The sequence below is a fragment of the Choristoneura fumiferana genome, chromosome 3 (genome assembly GCF_025370935.1).
Source record: "Choristoneura fumiferana chromosome 3, NRCan_CFum_1, whole genome shotgun sequence".
Classification (NCBI taxonomy): Eukaryota; Metazoa; Arthropoda; class Insecta; order Lepidoptera; family Tortricidae; genus Choristoneura; species Choristoneura fumiferana.
The window spans coordinates 17,849,394-17,874,713 of NC_133474.1; the positions used below are offsets into that span (position 1 = coordinate 17,849,394).

Sequence of the window (25,320 nt, forward strand, 5' to 3'; positions counted from 1 at the left end):
TTTCGTAAATAGATTTTTTACAAGGCGTTCAATACGGTTGTAACAGTATATAAAGTACGTATGAAGACACGCTAGTTCTAAGGGGCCTGGTAAAGGGTTAAAAAAAGTTGGTCATTTATTTTTGCTCGTCAGTGTGGATAATGACTGTTACCTACTATTTTTTAAGGGCATCATTGGGGACTTGTTCCCTGGTCTGCCGCTACCACAAGCTGGCTTGCCCCATTTGGTGCAATGTCTGAAGGAAGTCTGCGTGCCTCTTAATTTACAAGCTAACGACTTTTTCATTGAAAAGGTACTGTCATTTGTTTTTTTACTAAAATTTAAATAACATTCCAGTTAACTTTTCTGTACCAGATTTTGTCAATGCTGTCCCTTTCAGGTACTCCAGTTATACGAGATGATTCTGGTCAGGCATGGTCTCATGTTAGTGGGGTTCCCTTTCTCAGGAAAGACCAAATGCTACCATGCCCTAGGCCACGCATTAGGTTGCGTCCATGAAAAAGTATGAATCTTGTTTTTAATTAAAACGATAATAATTACCAACTTCCTGCGGCCCACTTCAAATTTGATTCTACGAACTTTAAATTTTGTTACTTACGAGTCACTTCAATATCACACCATCATAAGTACTTTATACTAAAACGCTGGGCCGCAGGAGGTAGTACGGTCAACATTAAAAGTAGCTTTTGTACTTTGTCGTTGTACAGCCACGTACTTAACGCCATGCAAGATTGACAAATGTGTTAATGTGACAAAGTAAAAAAGTGATCCGCTTCTTTGGATGCTGACTGTAACCGATTACGACAAAGATAAAATGAATGGTTATAATTTTAGTACCTTATCTTGTAATGTAACGGCTATATTTTAATACAAACAAAATCAATAAGACCCACTTAACCCTTAATAAAGTAGAGGCGATTTAGCGACCACACGCATTGATTTGGAAATTCAACCTTATTGTATTAGCAATAAGTTACAACATTCATCGTAATTATTGAAAATACTACTAGCTTTAAAAATATCAGCTATGTATTCGATAGCTGCTTTTGATTATGTGGTAGTATGCTCCAATAAATGGGGCCTTATTAAGGGATAACATCCAAACATTAGAGTTAAAAAAATGCAAAGTTAGTTGATGTGTAATTAGATGGGTTATAAAAGTGAGCTGTTTTAGTACATTTATGGTAACTAAATAATTGAGTATTTTAGAAGCTTTGAGCTCCGACCGTCATCACAATTGTATTCTGCTCCTTTGCAATTTTCAGAGCGCATTTCATTCCGTAATCAAGTTTAGATTTTTAAACATATTTAGCTTGTTGATATTAACAGGTTGCCTAGTGCTCTTACTTACCTTGGCCACGTTATTAGGGTTTGATGGACGAGAACCCAGTGGAGTGGACAGTCATAAATCCCAAATCGATTACAATGGGTCAATTGTACGGGCAGTTCGATCCAGTGTCCCACGAGTGGTCCGACGGTATCCTTGCTGTCAGTTACAGAGCGTTTGCAGTCTCCACAAATGATAACAGGTAATTATTGCAGCATAACTTACAGACAGATTTACCTAACATTTACTGCGTTACCTACGAAATCGTTTGTTTCTAAGTAGCACTTGCTCAATATCTTTCATGTATAAAAATTATCACACAAGATGTTAACGCATTTAAACCTCTATACGAGTTAATTCTCAAAGCTATGACTACAGCGAGCACTGACTACTGTTTACTTTATTCCAACGAGTAATGTATAGGTAGAGTCATTCACGATGACGCGTGCCGTGGTTCTAATTCCAATGACATTAAATGTCTAATTTTGACAAAATCACGCGTCTTCATGGATGGCACTAGGTATAACTCGTAAAAATTTAAAGACTCCAACCAATGATTAATTTTGTTTGACGGATAAATGTGATGCCGTCTCCGTCTATTCGAACAAAATAAACAGAGACGGCATCACATTTATCCGTTAAATAAATTTAATCAACGGATGGTGAAACAGGGGGTAAAACTGCTTACATTATATATCTCAAAATCCAAATCCTATGACCTTATATTTAATTTTTTAATTCTTCAAAAACGTCCTCCCACTAAGTGTTATCCAATAATTATTAAATCTAACTATTGTTAATAAAATGCACAAAGCTGATTCAAGAATTTAATCCATTATTGATAGGAAGTGGCTGGTGTTTGACGGGCCAGTGGACGCCATTTGGATTGAAAACTTGAACACGGTTTTGGACGACAATAAGAAGCTGTGCCTGATGAGCGGGGAGATCATCCAGCTCGCACCCACCACCAACCTGGTGTTTGAACCCATGGACCTCGAGGCTGCCTCACCAGCTACGGTATTTCAAAATACCTACCACCTCTTTCCCCTATTTTTTTTTTCTTGTATAAATAAGTATTAAGAATAAACCGTCTCACTGCCCATTATGTAATGAGAAAAATGTGCCCTTTTTTATTCTTAATCAACTACTAATCTACTAAAGGAGCTGCATGCTCAAAGACGCATGGACCAGTCGGTTATGCTATGAATCAATTTAAAAAGGACTGCCTCATAATCACTGTATTTGGTGCACCATTGAAGTAGGTATAAATGTATATATAAATCAGGTGTCACGTTGCGGTATGATATACATGGAGCCAAAAGGGCTGGGCTGGAAATGCCTCATGGAGTCATGGCTCAACACTCTACCGCCGTCACTACACAGCGTCAACCGTAACCTCATCCGAACGCTGTTCAACAGGTTCATGTCTCCGTTACTGTGGCTTGTAGAATACTCGGGAAAAACTAAGGTATTTATAATACTATTGTTAACATATTAAGAAAAGTTAATTCTTATTAAAGAATTCAGTTTGAGTAGGTATTGGTGTGTTTTATTTCTCTAATTATCTGCTCGCACTGCCTATTTGTAGAAAATATGTTTTAATCCTCAGCAAATGTATGTGACATCACGGAGCAATTTAGTTCAAGCGTGTATGAACATTTACGATACATTCTTGGGAGACTTCTACAATGAAAAATACATGGAATCAATTTCTGATCTTGACATCAGAGCGCAGCTAGAGGTTAGCTTGGGCAGATTTGTTTCTCAACTTTACTTTAATTACTACATTATTCAAGTAGACAGCTACAAATTAATATTTTTACAGGGCGTTTTCTTTTTCTCGTGCATTTGGTCTATAGGTGCCACATTAGAAGCTGATAGCCGACCCAAATTTGATATGATGTTCAGAGGTTTACTCGAAAAAGAGTTTCCAGAAAAGGTAACTGTTTAGTAACGAAACTAGGTTATTCCTATAGGTACATTTTTGTAAAATTATTATTTATCTTAAATTTGGTTTTTCAGGTTATAGAAAAGTTAAATTACCCTAGGGAAATTGGAAAGCCGGAAAAGCAATATATTCTTTCTATTCCTAAGGATGGGCTTGTTTACGACTACAGATATATCAAGGAGGTGATAGTCTGATAAAAATTAAGATTGGTTTTTGGAATCTTTTTGTATTTTTTATTTAAATTCGAAATTATTTGTTACTTTTACATGATGACAAAAAATTTGGAATTCGTGTCTGTATCACTATCCAGCGGTGGTGTAGCGGTATAGCACGCGGCACGGAATGCCGAGGACCTGGGTTCGATTCCCAGCGCTGGTCTTATTTTTCTGGTTTTTCTATGCATCTATATTTCAGTTTGTATTTTCGATAGTCTGATAGTTATTTTATTAATTGTTTAAGCACTTTTTTCTGCAGTCTTTGGTAATACAAGCATATTGACACGATAATTTCTAGGCTAAGGGTAAATGGAAGCCATGGCAAGATGATGTGGATTCTGCGCCGCCTATTAGCAAAGACACGCCACCTAATCAGATATTGGTGACTACGCTGGACAGCGTCAGATACTTGGCGCTGTTCAAGTTGCTGGTGACTCATCATAAAGCCGTCATGATGGTGGGTCCTACTGGAACCGGCAAATCTTCTTATATTATTGTAAGTATTACAAAATATGATAGCAAGTATAATTTTACGTCACCACTCGTGCACGACGACAGCTGTTATCTGTGAATCCACCAGCCATTTCCTTACCTATTATTTATAGCATAAAACATACCAAATCGTATGTGTACATGTATCTAAGTAATATATTGTTTAATTTCCATTTAATCTTAAAGAGGTACAAACATGTCAGGGACTGAAACTAAAGATGGAAATACCTATTTCATATTACGTATCTACATCTATTTTCGGTATCCTTTTAAAATACCTAATTATTATTACTGTTATTTTAACTCTTTACTACGAATTTCAGGATTACTTAGTAAAGGGAGTAGATACAAGAGTATATAAGGCTCTTATTATGGCATTCTCGGCACAAACTAATTGTAATCAAACGCAAGACATTATCATGGGCAAGCTTGATAAAAGACGAAAAGGTGAGGTACCAGTTAAAATAATAAGAAGCAGAAAAACGACATGTACAATCACGATCGTTAATTTGGGACCCATTTCGTGAAAATATCCTTTGAATTTTCATCCAAAATGACAGATATTCGATCTTAAGTGGGTCCTAAATTAACGATCGTGACTGTACCTGTATGACCAAAGCTCTACATTTTTATTTTTTGTTGCAGGATATTTCGGTCCACCAGTCGGGTGTTATTCTGTAGTATTTGTGGATGACGTGAGCATGCCACAAGCCGAAACGTACGGCGCACAACCTCCCATAGAAGTATTGCGTCAGGGCATAGATCTGGGGCTGTGGTACGATCGCAAAACCAACGTTGCAATGCATCTAATCGATGTTCAGGTAAATATTATCTTCAATTCTCTTAGTTTTTTAACCGACTTCAAAAAAGGAGGAATGAGGAATGGAACTTGTCAAAGCTAAGTAATGCTCGCTCATCTATAAACGATCATGATTAATATACCTAGCTAAGCGACTAAGAAGATCCTTTCGAACTGATCTGATGCTGAAGCCGGAAGGTAGGCAACGGAACTCTGTTATAAAACAACGTACATAAGCCGTCTTTGGGCTTAATGGATTCGTTGTGAGATGTTCTTTGGCTAAGAATCACTAAAAAGTGAGAAATAAAGAAAAATTGTAACAAAAAAGTAAAACCGACTCCATAAAAATAAAGAAATAACGGAAAATGGAACCGACTACAAAAACCTTGAAAATAATTTTCTAGGTACCTACTAGCTCGAAGTCGGTGACTCAGCACGACCCAGCAGGATGGATTGAAACCCATAGTATGTAGGTTTTGTAGTCGGTTCCATTTTCCGTTATTTTTTTATTTTTTTGGAGTCGGTTTTACTTTTTGGTTAAAAAAATTTACAAGCTATGATTTAGTTTCACCTGCCCCGTGGTCTGTCTGTCTGTAGTCAAATTTGCAAGTTAAATTCGACCAACTTCCAGTAGTTGGATTTACATGAAATTTGGCATAACGTCGTTGCTACTGCAATATCGCGTAACTAGCATTTTCCATAAGGTATAATTTTCATTGTCAGAACAGTACTATGTTAGTACTGTTCTGACAGTCAAAATTATACCTTATAGAAAAAGCTAGTTACGCGGTATTGCAGTAGCAACGACGACAATTAGTTATGTAAATTGCGTGACAATTCAATAATCTGGTAGTGATATCCTGGTAGTCCGGCCAGGATCATCTCCGCAGGACGTAACTCTTCAACGGTTAATGGCATCGTCTTGAAATTTGGTACGCAAATGTGGTTTGGGTGACAATGCAAGTAAGGTCGACAAAAAGTACAGTCAGCAGCTTATATTAAAAATGCTGGTATTAAAAAACTTGTATAAATAATGTTTTTTTTTATCAAAAACTTATTTTAGTTTTGACCTTGAGTATTTCAAATACTTATCTAGTGTGTTCTTGTAGTTTATGTGCGCCATGGGCAAACCTACGCCGGGAGCAAAGTTGATCACCCCCCGATTTTCTCGGCATTTCACATTTTTCTGCATTGACGAATTTGACGACGACACCATGAAGGTTATCTTTGGTAGGATACTGATGTGGCATTTAGAAACGAGGTAATCTTTTATTTACTTCAACTCTTATTATATTATAATTATTTATTTTTCACAGTAAATTATACTTTTTCTGTCGTTTTTAGAGGATTTTCTTCGGAGTTTGATCCTTGTGTCACAGAAATCGTTGACGGCACATTAGAGGTTTATAAGCAATGCCGCATAAATTTACTACCAACGCCATCTAAATCACACTATACCTTTAATTTGCGAGATTTTTCTAGAGTTATTCTGGTAAGTATTCATTGGAAATCTAATCGTAAAATTTTCTATACGCTTCTGAAAACCTAAAAAAAAATAATGGTGCTTCTGGACAGGATTCGCATCAGCTTCTTCTGGCTGGTCTGTAGGTCTTGTTTTCTGTTATTGAAACCCCAAAGCTCTTTAATTTATGGCGACCGTAGCACCACAAAACTTGATTACAGGTTACCACCTGTAACCGAAATAAAAAATAGTTAAATGTCTCTAAATACAGCCGACTTTTAATAAACGTAAAATTTCACGAGGTCCATTTATGATAATTGATCCAGCCACGACGGGATAACCTCTACTTACCGGTATCCATGTATATGTCATTGATTGCAGGGTGTACTTCTGTCTCTCCCGGTTATGACACCTGAAGTTCAGTGTATGAAACGTCTCTGGGTGCACGAGTGTTTGCGGGTATTCTCAGACCGTCTGGTCGAAGAAAAGGACCGGCAGTGGCTAGTCACATGTCTACGAGATGCTACTGCCAAACATCTTAACGATGACTTTGACAAAATGCTCTCCAGGCTTCTGAAAGGGCCAAATGATAAGGTACTGAAATAGTATTGCGCGTCGGTTCTGCAATGAGTATTGATTTTTTACTATTATTACAGATAACCGACCTTCATCTTCGAAACCTTATCTATTGTGATTTCGCAAATCCAAAAGTAGACACCCGCTTTTACATGGAAACAACCAATATGGAACATTTGAATGCGACAGTAGACAATTTTCTTGCTGAATTCAACAATATGTCAAAGAAACCTATGAACCTCGTGTTGTTCAGGTATGAGAAACTTAATAGGTATTTAACGGTGTGCTAGTGAAATTTTGTTGTACTTCATTGTTGAAAAGCACATTTAAAAAGGTTCGCCATCGAGCACGTGTCCCGTATCTGCCGCGTGCTGACGCAGCCGCGCTCGCACGCGCTGCTGGTGGGGCTGGGCGGGTCCGGCAGACAGTCGCTTACCCGCCTCGCAGCTTCGATCAATGAATACGACCTTTTCCAGGTTTTTCTATTATTTTTATTTCACGCTTAGTTATAATATGATTGGAAATACCTTAAACTCCTGATTTACTCCCAAATAACAGGTTGAAATGAGTCGTACCTATGGAAAAAATGAATGGCGAGAAGACTTAAAAACTTTATTGAGAAAATCAAGCACTCCTGATCAACACATGGTGTTTCTGTTCATTGAATCTCAGGTAAGTAAGTCTACTAAAAAATAATGTACCATGAGAAATACTTTCTTTTTCATATTGTCGACATGTTCTTATCAAAAACAGATAAAAGAAGAGGGCTTCCTAGAAGACGTCAACAACATGCTGAATTCGGGAGAAGTCCCAAATATTTTCGGGGCTGATGAGAAAGCAGAATTATGTGAGAAGATGAGAGTCGTGAGTAATTTGAGTTTTTTTTTGTTATCTTCCTAACAGCTAGAGCACGAGCTGACTAACCTGGTGGTCCTCAGATCGACCGGCAACGGGACAAGTCGCTGCAGACGGACGGCAGCCCGACGGCGCTGTACGCGTACTTCGTGTCCATCGTGCGCGACCAGCTGCACATCGTGCTGGCCATGTCGCCCGCCGGCACCTCGCTGCGCACGCGCATCCGCAAGTTCCCCGCCCTCGTCAACTGCTGCACGATCGATTGGTTCCAGGTCATCGATATATTTAAAGCTTTCTTAGATGTATATCAGCCACTTGGCCATAAACACCAAGATTTGTAAATCAAATCAGCAATTGCTGATCTTGATTTCATACCTACTTAAGCATGTTGTTTGTTAATCTAGATTAACTGTCGTGATTCTGTTTCGTAAATTTATTTTTGTAATTAGACTTTAAATATTGTAGGAATGGCCTCCAGACGCTCTGCTAGCGGTGGCGACGCGGTTCTTGAAAGACGTGGAGCTGACGGACCTGGAGCGCGACACGGCCATCAAGCTGTGCCAGGTGTTCCACGTGGACACGCAGGAGCTCACGCGCCAGTTCCTGCTGCGGCTCAAGCGGTACAACTACGTCACGCCCACCGCCTACCTGGAGCTCATCAACATGTTCAAATCGCTGCTCAATAAGAAACGGACGTAAGTGCCTAGCTAAAATAATTCGAGTATAGCTAGAGGAATTTTATTTAAGGTAAGATTATAGAAAGAGCTAGGCAATCCAGCTTCCTTCGGGCTTAAACTCGAAGTTACGCGTCTTTCCAGAGACAAGGCTAAGCTAAATCGACTGTTCGTCCCCGAAAATCTACCCAAAATTTAAACGAGTTTGAATCGCATCGGAAATTAATAAACACGGTTTTTTTCCTTAAATCTTACAGAGAGCTACTTCAAAGCGAAAAGAGATATCTCACTGGTCTCGATCAGCTGGCTATTGCTGAAAAGTCAGTTGCGGCACTACAAAAAGCATTAGAGCTGCTACAACCGAAACTGGCTGCAGGTGCTGCAGCCGTCGCGGAAACTACCGCGAAAGTGGAAAAAGAAAAAGAAGGAGTAGCTCTAGTCGAAGCCGAAGTATTAATAGACCAGCACGCTGCTGAGGAACAGGTAAGTTTTTTAAAAGGTTAAACTGAAATTTAACCGGCTTATTTAACAGTAAAATTTACTTATTCTAAGTACATAACCAAGAATAGGGCCTATCATTATTTTATTTTATAGGCAGCAGAAGCTCAAGGCATCAAAGATGAGTGCGATGCTGATTTAGCTGAAGCCATGCCAATCCTGAACTCCGCCCTGGCAGCCTTAGATACCCTCACTCCGCAGGATATTACGTTTATCAAGACCATGAAGAGTCCGCCGAGAGGCATCAGACTAGTTATGGAAGCTATTTGTATATTGAAGGTATAGATAATCTTTTAATCCACTTTCATAACTACTCTCTATTGAATAACTTATATGTTTTATTTACTTTACACTGCTTACCTGATAGGACGACCCGGTAAGTAAAATAAAACTATGTGTTCCCTTTAGTTCGCAGTTTTTATTTCATGTTAGGTTTCTTCATTACTTTTATTAGATTAAGGGGCTGTTTCACCATCCATTGATTAGCGTTAACCGACGGTTAAATGTGATGCCGTCTCCGTCTATTCGATCAAAACCAATAGAGACGGCATCACACCGAACCGCCAGTTAACACTAATCAATGGATGGTGAAACAGCCCCTTAAAGCACCACCGTCGTGGTCGGTGAGGGTGATTGTTAGATTTATTTAACTTTTTATCGAAGAAAGCTATTAAATGCGTTGACATTTTAGGAAATGAAGCCGGATAAAGTGCCGAACCCGTCGGGCGTGGGCACGGTGGAAGACTGGTGGGGCCCGTCCAAGAAGCTGCTCAACGACATCAAGTTCCTGGAGGGGGCTACAGAACTACGACAAGGATAACATACCGCCGCCCGTCATGGCTAAGCTCATGAAGACCGTTATGCTGGACGAGGGTTTTGTGCCCGAGAAGATCCGCACCGTCTCCACCGCGGCTGAGGGTACAGTACAAGACTATTTCTTTATCTTCGTTGACGCTAAAGTAGTATATACATATTTATAGATTATTGGTTTTAACATTATTTCGCTTTTGAGAATTTTGAGGATGAATATTCAATTATAATTATTACTAAGGGGCTGTTTCACCATCCATTGATAAGTGTTTTCTCTATTTGTTTTGTTCGAATAGACGGAGACGGCATCACATTTAACCGCCAGTTAACACTAATCAATGGATGGTGAAACAGCACCTTAGTATGCTTTTAAATTTTTTCACTTCAATGTAACCATTAATTTCTTCTCCAAAAGGTATGTGCAAGTGGGTGATCGCCATGACGAAGTACGACAAGGTGGCGAAGGTGGTGGCGCCGAAGAAGCAGCGGCTCGCGGCCGCGCAGGCCGTCTACGACAAGGCCATGGCCGCGCTCGCCGTTAAGCAGGCGCAGCTCAGAGAGGTACCAACATTTATGAAAAATAATGTCAAAATTGACAGTTCAATCGATCAACTGATCATAGAGAAAATTCTTTTCATTTAATCTTCATTTTCCAGGTACAACTTAAACTAGGCGCCTTGGAAGACGCATTGGCGGAGCAAAATCGTCAACAAAAAATGCTCGATGATGAAGTGATGGACTGCAGTAATAAGTTAAAACGAGCTGAAATGCTCATCTCTGGATTAGGCGGAGAGAAGACCAGGTGGCTGCAAATAGCTAAAACGCTCCGGGGTACATACAATTCGCTGACAGGTAATTTTTTAATTTTAACCTTTCTTAGTTTTTGATTTGCTGACTCGACATTTGGCATTATCATTTCCTTTTTCAGGTGATATCTTAATTGCAGCTGGTATCATTGCATATTTGGGTCCATTTACAGCAGCCTTCAGAATTGAGCAAGTAAGTGATAGTGAAAATTTTATGTCATTAGTCACCTTTACCACCTGAGACCCGACGTCAAATGTTCAATTCAATTCAATTCTAGAAAGTATAGCTCCATCGATACTATCGATGATTCCGCCAATGTCGAGATTGGAAAAGACACTATCTGTTTAGCCGTTTTTCGGTTGTCAAATGTTTAATGCAAGAATTTTAAACTTCATGACAATCAAGAAAAGTTGACATTTGATTGGACATTACGCGCAAAATTGTGTACGCGGGGACTTAGGAGTTAACGCCATCATTATTTTTAATTAATGTTTCGTTTCAGGTAAAGAAATGGGCTGAGGCGTGTCATAGCTGCGGAATTGTATGCACCCTTAACTTCAGCCTGATCAAGTCCTTAGGAGAGCCAGTTACTATACAACAGTGGAATATTGATGGTTTACCATCAGACGACTTTAGTGTTGAGAGCGCTATTATTATAATGTAAATTTTATTGCTGTCGTTTCAAAAACATAAGAACTACTTCTAAATTAAGCTTATTTAAAAAACAATTAATATTTAAAAAATCTCGATCAGGACAGCGCGGCGGTGGCCGCTTATGATCGACCCGCAAGGCCAGGCGAATCGCTGGATCAAGAACTTGGAGAAACCTAACAACATATGCATAGTACGCATGACCCAGTCCGATCTGGGCAGAGTCTTAGAAAATGCAGTACAATTTGGACAACCGGTATGTCAATTTGGGTAGCCTTAAAGGGATGCATTGAATGTGGCGGCAACAGCTCTGCTTTCATAGACTTAATCAATAACTGTCATTTCCATTCAGTATTTGTTAACTACATTCAACGGTGAAATGGAATTCACAATTTTTATGTATGGTCAGTCAAATAAGTTGTCTATCATATTTTGAACAACTTCTTATCGAATGAATATGTCGCTAAAGTCAAACTATTAAGTTGACTTAGGGTGGTAGGCCATATTTTTGGCTGATGGTACAGTCACCTGTTTCAATATGCCACAGCGGAGCGTGCACAAATATGTTCCACATAGAGTCGTATCAGATATTAAGCAATGCACGCTTTGTTGTTTTAGATATAGGTGCTGGTGACTGTTCATAAATATTATTCACTGAGATTGTTTAAGAAGTACTTTTTCCTTCGTATCTTCAGTGCAAAATACAGCCTACTTGGATTTTTTCCATAGTATAAAAGCAATAAAGTATGTGTGTCAATCAACTTGTTTAGCCACTATGATGACGTCTCCTGGGTCACAAAAGTATGATTTGTATGGGGTACAAATCCACTAAAGATAGGAGTAGTGACAGTTTTAAGGCAATTGCTTCGTAGCTTCTCCTAAGTATGCTAGTATTATACATTGCAAATATTTCTCTAAGCAAGTGTATCACTGATGTCTCCTGGGTCACGGGACAGAATAACAACACTAAAAAGTTGATTGACCCATATGTATCACATGATTATAGCTTTTATTAAACTTATTATTTGTTACAGGTATTGTTAGAAAACGTCCTAGAAGAATTGGATCCGATGCTGGAGCCCCTTCTACAACAGCAAACGTTCCGTCAGGGTGGCGCGCTTTGCATTAAAATTGGTGATACTATCGTTGAATACAGTAAAGATTTCAAGTAAAATCCTAATCAATTATAAAATATATTATAATACTTAATGATAATAATTTTAAGGACTCATATCATTTCCTTACTTTTACAGATTGTATATTAGCACTAAGTTGGCAAACCCTCACTACTTGCCTGAAGTAGGTGTGCGAGTGACCCTAGTCAACTTCATGCTAGCTAAAGACGGACTGGAAGCTCAGCTTTTATCCCGAGTAGTGGCGAGAGAGAGGCCGGACCTGCAGCAAGCCAAGTCAGATCTTACCACGCAAGGCGCCGAGCACAGACGGCTTTTGCAAGATATCGAAAAGAAAATCCTTAACGTGCTATCTACATCTGAACATCTCTTAGAAGATGAGGCAGCTGTGCAGGTAAGACAAGATTAGCTTTATGTAGCACAAAAGGTTAAAGGCGACAATTCTCAAGTTTTATATTTATTGTTTTTAGATTTTAAATTCTGCTAAAGATACGTCGAACGAAATTAAAGAGAAACAAGAGGTGGCCATGGTAACTGAAAAACAAATTGATGTTGCGCGAGACGATTACGTGCCGATTGCAGTGCACTCTACAAATTTGTTCTTCCTCATCGGTATTTAAATTTGTTCATTCTGAAATAATGCCATTTTCATTGCAGTCTATTTCATTTATTTTTGTATTTTACAGCATCTTTAGCAAACATCGATCCTATGTATCAGTACTCCTTAGGCTGGTTTGAAGGTCTATTCACTAGTGCTATAGATAACACAGAAAAAGTAGAGGAGATTCCTGCTCGTCTGGCAATATTGCGCGCTTTTTTTACATATTCACTGTATGCTAACATTTGCAGAAGTCTTTTTGAGAAGGTACTAATTTATAATACTGAATTTTACTTCATAAGATTTGATGAGAAAATAAGTTCTGATATAAACTTATCAATGCATTGTAGGATAAGTTGGTGTTCTCCCTATTGCTGACTGTGACAATATTGGTAGCTGAGGGTGACCTTGAGCAGAGTCACGTATTATTTCTGATGGGAGGAGCACAGCCGAGGCACGTGCCACCCAACCCTGTTTCTTTTCTCAGCCCTCAGGCTTGGACAGAATTTAACGGGTTAGTAATACATATTATATGTATAGCCAACCAGTATTAATTACAACGACCTTTTGAAGTTTTTACCTCATCTTATTTCCTCCTTTAATAACGCAGTTTAAACGAAATCGAAGCATTTCACGGTATACTAGATCATTTCATGGAAAATACGAGTGCATGGGAGGACTATTGCAATACTTCAGATCCACAGAATCAACCGTTACCTTCACCATGGAATAAATGTAGTGATTTCGAGGTATTTTCAAATTATTGTCTCTATCTACGAGTAATAGCGACCGTTTCACTTTCGCGGGGACACACATCATTGTGCATATTGTATTAAATATTTTCATGTGTTTTTCTGTAATTTTTTTATTTTTTATTTTATTTGTGTTAATTTTGCTGTATATGTGTGTCTTCTGTGTAAGTGAATAAATGTCTTCTTTCTTTCTTTCTTTTCTTTCTAATAGATCTGTTTAGTTTTCTTACGAAATAACAATGTTGTCCTTTTTTTCCAGAAAATGATGGTTCTGCGTTGCATGCGCTTGGACATGATGGTTCCAGCAGTTCAGAATTTTGTCGAGGGTAGAAAATTATTACCTCGTTCAAAAAATGTCGTCGAATTTATTGTTCTGAAATTTTGACTTGTATTTGTATTTTAATTTGCAGCTAAAATGGGACGCCAGTTCGTGGAACCCCCACTGTTTGATCTGGGTTCTTCGTATTCAGATTCTCATTGCTGCATACCTCTCTTGTTTGTACTAACGCCCGGTTCAGACCCCATGGGAACTTTACTGAAATTTGCTGATGATCAGGTATAGGGTAAAGGAAAACTAAATAATATTATCTTGTATGAAAAGAATACCTATTTATTTATTTTTTTGTAGGGTTTTGGAGCCTCTCGTCTATTCTCCTTATCGCTGGGGCAGGGTCAGGGTCCGATAGCTGTCAAGCTTATTGAGGAAGGTATTCGAAGTGGAACCTGGGTTGTGCTGCAAAACTGTCACCTGGCTAAGAGTTGGATGCCAATGCTTGAAAAGGTAGTAATTCAAGATTGACAGAAAAATGCCAAGTGCTACTTAATTGTTGTTACTAGGTACACTTGAACTGTCTTTTTTTTCAGACTTGTGAGAGCCTGACACCAGATACTACCCACCCTGATTTTAGGCTTTGGCTTACTTCTTACCCGGCGGATCATTTTCCTGTATATGTACTGCAAAACGGAGTAAAAATGACAAACGAACCACCGCAAGGTGCGTTATAAATAATTTCAATTCATCAGTAGAGTTGTATAATCACTTTAAGAATAATCTGAATTGGTGTGTCTTGGTTATCAGGTCTGAGAGCAAACGTCGCACGCTCATACCAGAGCGATCCGATCAACGACCCCGAGTGGTTTGAAGGCAATAAACAGTCGGCGATCTTCAAGAAGATGCTCTTCGCGCTGTGCTTCTTCCACGCGGTGGTGCAGGAGCGGCGGCAGTTCGGGCCGCTGGGCTGGAACATTCGCTACGAGTTCAACGAGACAGACCTGCGGATCAGCATCACGCAGCTCTACATGTTCCTTAACGAATACGAAGTTAGACATATTCTTTACTGTGTAGGCCCAGCTACGACTTCTTTTTCCAAACCTAGTTTTTCCGAACTGACGGGCTAGCTTTCATTCGTCCCTAAATTCACATACTAGGAAAAAATATTGTTTTCGTAGGATGTGCAGTTTGTTGCTCTCCGATACCTAACCGGGGAGTGCAACTACGGCGGGCGAGTAACGGACGACTGGGACCGCCGCTGCCTCAACACGATACTATTCAAGTTCTACAATCCTAAAACCATTGGAAACGAAAAGTACTCTCTTGAAGCTACTGGTAAGCAATTTAAGGATATTTTATACATATTTTATACAATTCAAGAGATGTGTTATATTAATTAACAATAAGTAAAACACAGCTGTTAATCGCGGCATTTAGAGCTACTTCAGAAGTTTATTTTTAAGCACACTAACCCTGAAATTATTAACTGAACTGATTGCTATGGATCTGCACAGGCACCTACTACATCCCAACGCTAACGGAGCACGCGGACTTCATCGCGTTTGCGCGCTCCCTGCCGGTGGCGACGCCGCCTGACGTATTTGGCTTTCACCCCAACGCTGACATCACCAAGCATTTCCGCGAGGCTGAGGAGCTGCTTAACACCGCAATCCTCACGCAGGTAACCTGCATGAGCAGCGCCACTTACAGTTCGCTTAAACTATCCTCGATTGTAGTCGGAAAACATCGTTATCATGCTTCAACTAAGTTTACAAAGATTGGTGTCTTGTTAACACACATCCGATATTCGTATAAATTTCTAGATGTTACGGAGGTGTTTGGTTTGTCACCTTGTATAACCTGCTTGTTTAAAGGCCGACCAGAATTATAGAAAACCTCGCCATATTGCGGAAAACCAATAGAACTACTTTCTTGCACTGGTAACAATAAATTCAAATGGCATCTGTCTATTGCTGTCAAAGTTTGACGTTGTTTGCGTGTCGTATTTTAAAGTGTTATTTTGTGTTTTTGTGCGTTAAAATGCCGAAGATTATCCATAGCCTTGGAAGGAAAATAATTCACAATGTATAAAAGTATTTGTCATAGAAAAAGTCTGAAGGATTAGAAAATATTCCTTTAAATAACTTCACCGACACCGTTGTCAATATAACTGGTAGGTACCGTATAGTAAGTGTAAAGAATGTTGCAATATAAAACGTAGAAGTGCTGTCCTCGCGTCAGGTTTTTCATATTCCTGGTCAGCCTTTAGTTAGCACATGATTACAATGTACATTTAGCTAAAGTTATACTTATGTGTTCCATCTTGCTGCCTTTCACAAAACATTAGGATCGTTTGGTAAGTTAAGTTTTGAATACAACTATCTGTCCTTTTATTGGTATCGTAAATATTTTATAGTTTATTTTTAATTATCTTTCTGCTAATCCACGCATCAAAGGATATTCTAAAACAATATTTGGTAAGTGAACATTGTCATTATTATGAGCGCTGTTGAATATATCCTATAAAGTTCCCGCAAAATATGCGTTAGCCAAAGTTTATTTTAAAATCAGAAATTCCTTAGTCGTAAACTTCTAGTTTGTAACATTTTTGCGGCGTCTCTTAAACCAAACCGTACATTGTGTCGTAAGGGCGTAAAGTAAGAAAGCACGAACGAGACTATTAGAAAGCTCGAAGTCGAAGACTGGGGAGCTTTATAAGTTGAGCTTTGTAATTCATATACCGCCCCTAAATCATACAACGTTTTTTTTATCACATTTATGATACGAAGAAACATACCAATATTTCGTAGATTATGACATATAATATATTGCACCTACTAAAAAAAAATGAGAACCCTTGGGCTTTAGTAATAAAGCCATGGGCCATAGTAAAAAAGGCTCGCGGGTTTTATTTAAACCACTATATATTCAGCGGCACAAAATTAGGCCTACTGTACAGTCGAACAAATTGAATCATGGCCCAGAGTGGAACCTTTGTGCTACTTATGTCGTGTTGACATCTCATATTTTTGTTTAGGAAATCATATTGAAATTGATTATGAAAAGGTTCCGCCCTGGGTCACGATTCAATTTGTTCGACTGTACATACAAACTTAACTATTACTGCATAAAAAATTTTGGGGCCAGATTTTTTGGATAGTTCATTTGACTGTTCCTCGAAGGAACTATTTCATTTTTTTCGCACCAGTTCCTTCACATCACAAGAGATGAAGGGAAAACTGCGTTTATATTTTCACTTTTGTATTGTTCCTTTCGCCGTTCACCTTCAGTTCTCGCAAAGGAACAAATGTGAAAAAATAAGCGCAGTTTCGTCTCTCATCATCATCTCTGATGAAGAAACTAGTGCGAAAAAAAAGTCAATAGTTCCTTCGAAAGAACGGCAAAGGAACCAACGCGAATAATCCGATTTTATGCCGCTCATAGTATATAAAAGTTACGACCAAGTGGGATTAAAAATAATGTGTACCTAATTCAGGATACGATGGCGGGCGGCGGTGGCGGCGCCACGCCCGAGCAGCAAGCCATGGCGATCGCGGAGGACGTGCTGGCGCGGCTGCCCAACAAGATCCTGTCGGGGCCGTCGCACGAGGGCGACATCAAGCCGGCCGACATGACGCCCATGTCCATCGTCGTCATCCAGGAGGCGGCGCGCTACGAGCGCCTCGTCAACATCGTGCGCACCAGCTCGCGCGCCGTCATCGGCGCCGTGCAAGGTCTCTGCAACTGCTCTCTCACACTAAGCTTCTAGTAGGGTACCCAAGTTGTTCTGAAAGTGCTAGCTGAATGCGTAATGTATAATGCGTAATGGCATCTCCAGGCGTGAGCGTGCTCACGGACGTGACGGAGGAGGTGCTGTCCAGCATGGTGCGCGGCCGCATCCCGGCGCTGTGGGCCGGCAAGAGCTACCCGTCTCTCAAACCGTTCGCTGCCTATGTCAATGATCTGCTAGCTCGCCTAGCTTTTCTGCAGGTATGTCACCTAAACATTATTCTATAACGAAATAAACACTTAAGTATTGGAATTATGGAATGCAAAAATATGAATATCAACAAGATGTCGTTACTTAGTAAAACTCTTCGTCTTTTAATAAATAGCTTTTTTTTCAAATGACCAGGCTCAAGATGTCAAATTCTTGTTTTTCGTTCAGCATTGGCACGCGAACGGGCCGCCGGTGGTGTTCTGGCTGTCGGGGTTCTACTTTCCGCAGGCGTTCCTCACGGCCGCGCAGCAGAGCTACGCGCGCAAGTACAAGATACCCATCGACCAGCTCGCCTTCCACTACGAGGTACGCTTGCTTTCACAGCAATATCTTTATTCAATTTAAACTATAATAAACACTTATGAACTTGAAAAAATCTACCACCGGTGCGGAAGAACTTCTGTTGAGAAGTATCCCGCCAGAAATTCAACGAGGTATATATATTTTTTAATTGATATACAATGTTATTTAATGATCATAACATCACATCCCAAGTCTTAGGCAGCTAAACATGTTATAGGAGAGCAAATTTAATGGTCAGCATTGGCTGTATTCGTTTTATATTTGTCACGTAGGTGCAAAGCACGTTTACACTAGAACAGCGGCCGGACGAAGGCGTGTACATCTACGGACTATTTTTGGAAGGCGCACGCTGGAACATTGAAGATCAGTGCGTGGATGAGTCATTCCCAAAGGTGCTCTACGATACTTTTCCACCGGTAAGCCAGCTTAAAACTATGTCTAAATAGCGTAACTTTGAAATCATGAAGTATACCGCAGACGTGTTCCGTCGGACCTGTAAATGTTGAGACATATTCCGGTGATACGCAGGTATGGCTGATTCCTATGAAGCGCCAGGATATCCCTGACGGCAGTTTCTACAACTGTCCATTGTACAAAACTGGCGAGCGGCGCGGCGTGCTCTCAACCACGGGTCACTCCACCAACTACATCCTGTTCATGCGTCTTATCACCGTGCAGCCTCCCGACCATTGGATCATGCGCGGCGTCGCTCTGCTCTCGCAACTGCCCTTCTAGACATGTTTTGATTTTTAAAACCTGTTCTGCTTTCGCGTAATATAACTCTGTGAATGATATTGCATTGGAAATATTGGAATATTTTCATCGAGACCTGGCCAGACCTTGCGTTCTTAGTAAAGTAAAATTTATTATAACCAACTAAGATTGTAGGACAGCGCTAATGCTATCATGAAAGTTCTTATGCTAACGCGTCAAATCAGTAAGTTCTTCGCAATATTATAAGGAAGATAGACGTCTCGCGAATTAATCTAAGGGTGGTCTACTTGGGATCGCGGGCTCCGTGTTGCGTCGGGAGAGAGTATAAAAATAACGCTAACGCGTGGGGGGGGAGACGCATTAAAAATTTACCGCTCGTTGCCTGTTTAGTTTTTGTATGCTATGTCGTATATAAAAATATATTCAGCGGCACAAAATTTGGCCCAATCTACATACAAAATTACCTATTACTGCATACATTTGAGGGCCAGATTTTTTGCCGCTCAGTATAATATGTAATTTTAATCATATTCATTGTGTAAGTATGTAAAATAATCTTGCTTCTCTTTTGAATGTTTTAATATGTGTTTTTTTATTAATCATGTTATTGACATTATTATCGTTATTTTATATCCGATCATTGTCATATCATAATCATGTAAGTTTATTATTATTTTATTTCATTAAATTATTACTACTTAGCAAGTTTTTTGTCTATCGTTTACCTACTTCTTTCGGTACATGTCTTATAAATCTTATTATAAAAAAATATCGATGTAAATATAAGATTTTCATCCTGCAGCCTGGCGTATTGAGGTATTAATTAAATATAGTATGGATTAACTCTGTAATTGTCTTAACAGGTTTCCTGTCCCGAAGCAATGTGCAGGCGTTCTTTTGACAGGTCCCCATAGAAATGTTAAAGTAATGTAATATCCTCAATGTAATGTCCCCATAGTAATTTTCATTGGTTATCTAAATGTGGTTCAAGAATAAAAATAATAAATAATATAATACGTAATAAAATGTATGTACAAAAGAGCGTACTCCTACCTAAAAGGCCGGCAACGCACTTGTGACTCTTCTGGTGTTCAGGTGTCTATGGGCAACGGTAATCGTTTACCATCAGGCGATCCGTTCGCTCGTTTGCCCCTATACCATAAAAAAATTTTCGGTAGAATAACTGCATTATTTACATCAGCACCTCATGGTCGTAGTACTAGTAAAGTCACGCATGAATCACATGTGCCTCATGGGACAGAGAACCTGCTAATATTATTTACTATTTATGAATACAAGAGCTAATAATTTTATTGTAATTGGAAGTTATTACGTGAAAAGGTATTGCAACATCGTGGCTTCATGCATTGCCATTTTATTTGCACCTTTCAAGGTTGCCTCCTAGCATTTTTGTGAAAGTTGCGAACAATAGCCCTTCCATCTATTTCTCCTTCCATTGTTGGTGGGTAAAACATTATTTTTATATAAAAGTTAGTAGACCATCATTGAAATCGTTTTTATCGCTATAGTAAAACAATTTAAAGCGATGCACTATATGAAGGGTCCACGGAAAGAACATGCCTAGTCACCTTTTTTTTAAATTGAGATTTTAACTTCAAATGTAGAGCTCAAAAAGTACTATGACTTACCATTGAATTAAATAATCTGAAAACAATATAAAATATTTTTTTTCACTTTTGAATAAATGGTAACCATAGCAATTGTTTGTGACGACTAACTTTCAAACCGCTATAACTCAAAAAGTTGCTTAGGTGAGTAGACACGTTCTTTCCGTGGACCCTTCATATTATGAATCACGTACTCGAATCGCAAGTGCAATTTTTTCAATGTAACAAATAAACATTACAAAGTTTAACATTTAATAGATTTTTTTTAAATCAGTTTTAGGTATTTTTATATTATTTTAAAGCGAATGCTGCAAAGCTCGGCTCTAAATAGTAGGTAGATCCACTAACTGTACCCTGTAATCCGTACAATCCTACCCTGGTAACCCTGACAACGACAATGGCTAACAACAATGCTCGGAATTAATTCATCCCCACGTGAACATTGAGCTCCTGAGACAATGTGTTCATTTGTTACACGTTGCTGGTTACTGCTTATTGTTATTTGCTGTCACTCCACGTTTCCGCCTGAGGCGTCTAACAGCTCATCTAGAGACTCATCGAAGTGTTAAACCTATTATTAAAGACTAGCATTTACTCGTGACTGCGTCCATATAGAAATAAATAAAGATTACAGAGTAACCTTCAAAATATAACTACTGTAGAGTACCTAATACCTCTACAAGAGACTTAAAGTATAGGTACAAGAATATGAGGATAAGTAGTTAAAGTAGCATATAGCAACAAATTAACTTCAGAATGATTTGTTCTACTTATTGTGCTTACGATGAGGTGGTATGCCACTCTATTTCATAAAGAAATAGTGCCAGAAAAATTTAATTGTAAACATGCACAAAAAATCATCACACATTCAAAAGTCGTCCTGGTCTGTCCTAATCATATCCTCCTTATGTCTTAGTAGTAGTTACTTTATACAAAGAACTACGAAAGACAGCTGGGGGCTTTTTGGGAGTAACAGACAGAAGGGAATACAAGTTTTCACTCGATTCTTTAAATTTTCACGTGAATTTGCTGAAATACTCGTACCTACACTATAGTTATTTTATTACAGTTAAAACAACAGTAAGCATGGAATTGTCAAATTTGTTAGGACGGCTTAGTGCGATAAAGCATAAATGTATTGCTCTGGCGGTTTATACTCGCATACATTATACTATATAACTTCCGTGCCTAATTTCTATAGGTATGTACCATCAGCCAAATAAGTGGTCTATCAATTTTTAAACAAGTTCCTATCAAATGAATATGTCTCTTAAGTCGAACTTTCAAGTTGACATACACGTCTATTGGCATTTTGGTTTATGAATGACATGCAAACGATTATCAACTTTAGGGACCTCAGGGTATTTGGCTGATGGTACTTGCACTGCACATACTCGTATTACTACATAATGTTAGCTGTTGCCCGCGGCTTCGTTCCCGTTCCTGTTTTTTTGTTTGAATTTTGTTTAGCACAAACCTTATCCTGATAATAAAGAATACAACAAAACAATAACTATTCAATTCGGTGCCGTCATTCGGAAGTTATGCGCGTACATACATTTCGGCGATTCATTTTTATTTATATATATATACTAGCTGTTGCCCGCGGCTTCGCCCCCGTTGTAATTTCTATAAATTTTATCCCATAAAAACCTTCTTCTGACAATAACGAACACAACAAAAAAATAATTGGTGAAATCGGTCCAGCCGTTCCCGAGTTTTGCGCTTAGCAACAAATTTTACGATTCATTTTTATTTATATATATAAAAACATATACATAGAAGAAGATTTTTATTTTTGTAATGCCTGAAGTGTTTGTTGATTATTATTATTACTAGCCCTGACTACATTGTCACATTGTTCTTGTGCTAAGTTTTGAACATCAACATTATTACTTATTTTTTATTACAATTACAGATCTTCTTCCGAGTTTGTTTTAAATGTAGATATATTGCATATTTTGTTTTTTCTTATATCAATCAATCATCTGCCCCACGTTTGATAATAGGGAAACCTCAGTGGTGCAAAATTTCTCCTTATTTATTTGGTAAGTCGTAAATCCGGGAAAACTCATCGGAACAAGCACACGCGGTGATTCCCTGCTGAGTTTCATCGCTACCCGATCTGATCTCGAGAGCTCTATCCAAACCTATATTTATTACTCCGTTGAAAAAAATATTCGTTTTACGAACAAAGTATCTACATTGCTAACCTTTATTTAATTAAGGCGACACTTTTATTAGATAGGTAGATACTGAATTGGTTCCAAGAATATAGAAATTATAACAGATTTAAAAACTATAGCTGTTGCCTGCGACATTTGTTCGTTTATCACTTCCGCTGGAACTATGCAATTTTATGGATGATAATATCCCATGTTGGTTAAAGCAGCGTTTCCACCAATGCTGTGCTGTGCGAGGCGGGGTAAATGAAGCGTTTCTATTGGTTAATGAAAAACTCCTCGCAACACATCCTCGCACATTATTGGTGGAAACGCGTCCTAAAAGCAGAGCGTGTACTTTATTTTGTGTCAAATTTTCTGGTTATGTTTATAGCCGATGTCGGTGTCGGCGGCGGCGTAGGCGGCGGCGCGCGGGGCCCGCGAGCTCCGGCAGCACGACTCAGCATATTACGGTGCTCTGTCATTTAGCATGAAAAAGCTTGCATCCTAGATACGTCATGTATTAAATAAGCGAGTAGTGGGTGGAGTGGTGGGGGAGGCGCGCGTCGTAGTACGGGAGGCACTCGGTCTGGCGCGGCGTTGTCCCGGCAACGCGAGATATTGATCTGCGCCACCGCCGCCCCGCGCAGCATCCCCCGCCACATGCGCGCCCTTGATTCTGCCGCTCGACCGCCCCCGCCCCCGCCCCCGCCCCGAGTCACCCCGCCACCCCGCGATACAAAATACTTATTACACTCGCACAACATACTCCACGTAATCCAATACAGAAATTTTACTTATGCCTCGCGATGTGGTTGAAAGCGTAATCCAACGTCTTGATTAAATTAAGCCTGTATTATTAAACTACGGCGTAGCAACGCACCAAAATGACTGGTAAATAGGTAGCTATAACAAAGACTTTTACTTAAAAACTAAAGAGTTACTTTGTTACTTAACAAATGCGTTAAGATGAAATATGCATATAGCCGCTAGCAGCGGTATGACACTAACGACACTAGTTGGGACGCCGTCGAGTGATTAATGCGCTCAGCTATATACCTACCACTCAGGTTATAGTTAACTTACATAACTTAAATACTAATGACGCTTTTACTGAGACATGTATACCTTGTCTAGTCGATCAAATATGCGTATGTAATGAAAAACATTTATATATATTTACCTGTTATTTTATTCAAATGAAGGTACGCAGGGTGGTGTATAAGATTGAGGTAAAGTCCGATCCGAAGGCTAAATGATAGTTATATGTTAAAATTAAAAAGTCTCTTCAATATTCTACACTTTACCATACTTTCTCTATGCACCCCTGTTTTCTGTAACTACTGCTCACTATGTCATGGTGTTGTATTGTAATAGTAATTGTATTGTATTCTAGGAATATTTTAAAATACTTAAGTTTTCCACGGCTTCGTTTGACAAGAATTCGTTCATTGCTTGCGGAAACAATGCAATTTTCAGCTATACTATCCTATGTCCTAATATATCATGTTCCAGGATGTCTAAATTGTGAAAGTGGTCCATGAGTGCAAAAAGTTTTAGAAAGCTTAAAGGGTAACTTAACATATCTAATATATTCAGTCTTTATTAAGTTTAAATTTTAGTGAGATGTTCCGAGTACGATTCGTAACAGGGGTGCGCTAATTGATTCAATTTCGAGTCGAGTCAGTACTCTCACGCGCGATACTACGTAGGTACTAACCTACGTACCTACTGTACAGTCGCACGCACTCTATTATTAATATATGTTCATGTTTCAATATTTTTGATCACCTTGGCTGCTCCGAAATCTATTCTGGTGGCGACTATACCTACACGCCGTAGTAGTAATCGTAGGTACAAACTCTTCTGCCTGGTGTAAAATTTATTTATTTAATTCAGAAACAAATGCTAACTAATAGTAAATACCTGGGCGACCGAGCTCCGCTCGGGCTAAAATTCGCTTGGTACCAAGCGTTTTCTCAGAGATAAGACCGAGATAGATCGATTTTTCATCCCCGAAAACCCCTACATACCAAATTTCATCGAAATCGTTGGAGCCCTTTCCGAGATACACACAAGAATTGCTCGTTTAAAGTTATTTATTAGATATTATAAATGCGAGAGCGAGTATATAGTTGTTTGTTACGTATTCACGTATTAACGTAATCAATCAATCGTAACACAATTTTGTATGGAGATAGTTTGAGATCCTAACATAGGACAGTTTTATCCCGAAAATTATACCTGTAGTTCCCGCGGGCGCGTGATAAATGAACTCTTCGCAGACGAAGTCGCGGTCAAGAGCTATTTGATATGGAGATTTGATCAATTTGCTTTACGCGGTTTACTACGAAGCAAAGTATCTAAGCACGACTGTTCAGGGCGATCACAGTTATGGTCGTCAGGTCGCTTTGCTTTGCGTGTCATGGGTGTGCTTTGCTAGAAGCACGAATTCACGCACCACGATGGCTGTGACCTTGCATTGCCAAGTAGATGTTTTAAACGGCACGCTTTACTATTCTTGACATGACTTGCTAGTAAAACGCGCCATTGAAGCATGACTGTAGTATCATGAATGATGCCTTAACTTAGTGCATTTTAGAGTACCTATAATTGCAGACAACCAGACAAAAAACAAAATTCAA

At 39.1% G+C, this 25,320-nt stretch overlaps 2 protein-coding genes across 2 annotated transcripts; both read left to right on the forward strand.

The window, feature by feature from the left end:
* Positions 1-166: 166 nt before the first annotated feature.
* On the forward strand, positions 167-9,666 carry LOC141426834 (dynein axonemal heavy chain 7-like; the record flags this gene model as incomplete). The annotated part of the gene is given in 23 exon segments (XM_074086037.1): positions 167-292; positions 380-502; positions 1,369-1,529; positions 2,173-2,344; positions 2,613-2,795; positions 2,937-3,068; positions 3,153-3,266; positions 3,350-3,457; positions 3,789-3,986; positions 4,306-4,429; positions 4,628-4,803; positions 5,891-6,042; positions 6,126-6,273; positions 6,625-6,837; positions 6,900-7,072; positions 7,154-7,295; positions 7,378-7,491; positions 7,573-7,683; positions 7,758-7,946; positions 8,140-8,369; positions 8,606-8,831; positions 8,943-9,125; positions 9,538-9,666. Coding segments are annotated over 23 exon segments (3,627 nt in total), but the record flags the coding sequence as incomplete, so codon positions are not given.
* A 16-nt stretch (positions 9,667-9,682) lies between these two features.
* Positions 9,683-19,516, forward strand: LOC141426835 (dynein axonemal heavy chain 7-like). Its single transcript, XM_074086038.1, has 24 exons — positions 9,683-9,764; positions 10,072-10,217; positions 10,313-10,508; positions 10,585-10,655; positions 10,966-11,123; positions 11,217-11,370; positions 12,149-12,282; positions 12,368-12,641; positions 12,718-12,859; positions 12,934-13,112; positions 13,196-13,359; positions 13,456-13,594; positions 13,857-13,923; positions 14,008-14,153; positions 14,226-14,378; positions 14,462-14,591; positions 14,676-14,917; positions 15,047-15,203; positions 15,383-15,549; positions 17,365-17,602; positions 17,707-17,858; positions 18,037-18,174; positions 18,444-18,587; positions 18,700-19,516. The coding sequence occupies exons 1-24, from the start codon at positions 9,683-9,685 to the stop codon at positions 18,904-18,906; spliced, it is 3,780 nt and encodes a 1,259-aa protein (XP_073942139.1). The 3' UTR covers positions 18,907-19,516.
* Positions 19,517-25,320: the final 5,804 nt, after the last annotated feature.

Excerpts from the sequence above, each read along its gene's own strand:
- LOC141426835 (XM_074086038.1), top strand. The coding sequence starts at position 9,683 with ATGGCTAAGCTCATGAAGACCGTTATGCTGGACGAGGGTTTTGTGCCC. Across the intron at positions 10,509-10,584 it reads TACATACAATTCGCTGACAG|GTGATATCTTAATTGCAGCT; the intron begins GTAATTTTTTAA and ends TTCCTTTTTCAG. Across the intron at positions 17,603-17,706 it reads CGTCATCGGCGCCGTGCAAG|GCGTGAGCGTGCTCACGGAC; the intron begins GTCTCTGCAACT and ends TGGCATCTCCAG.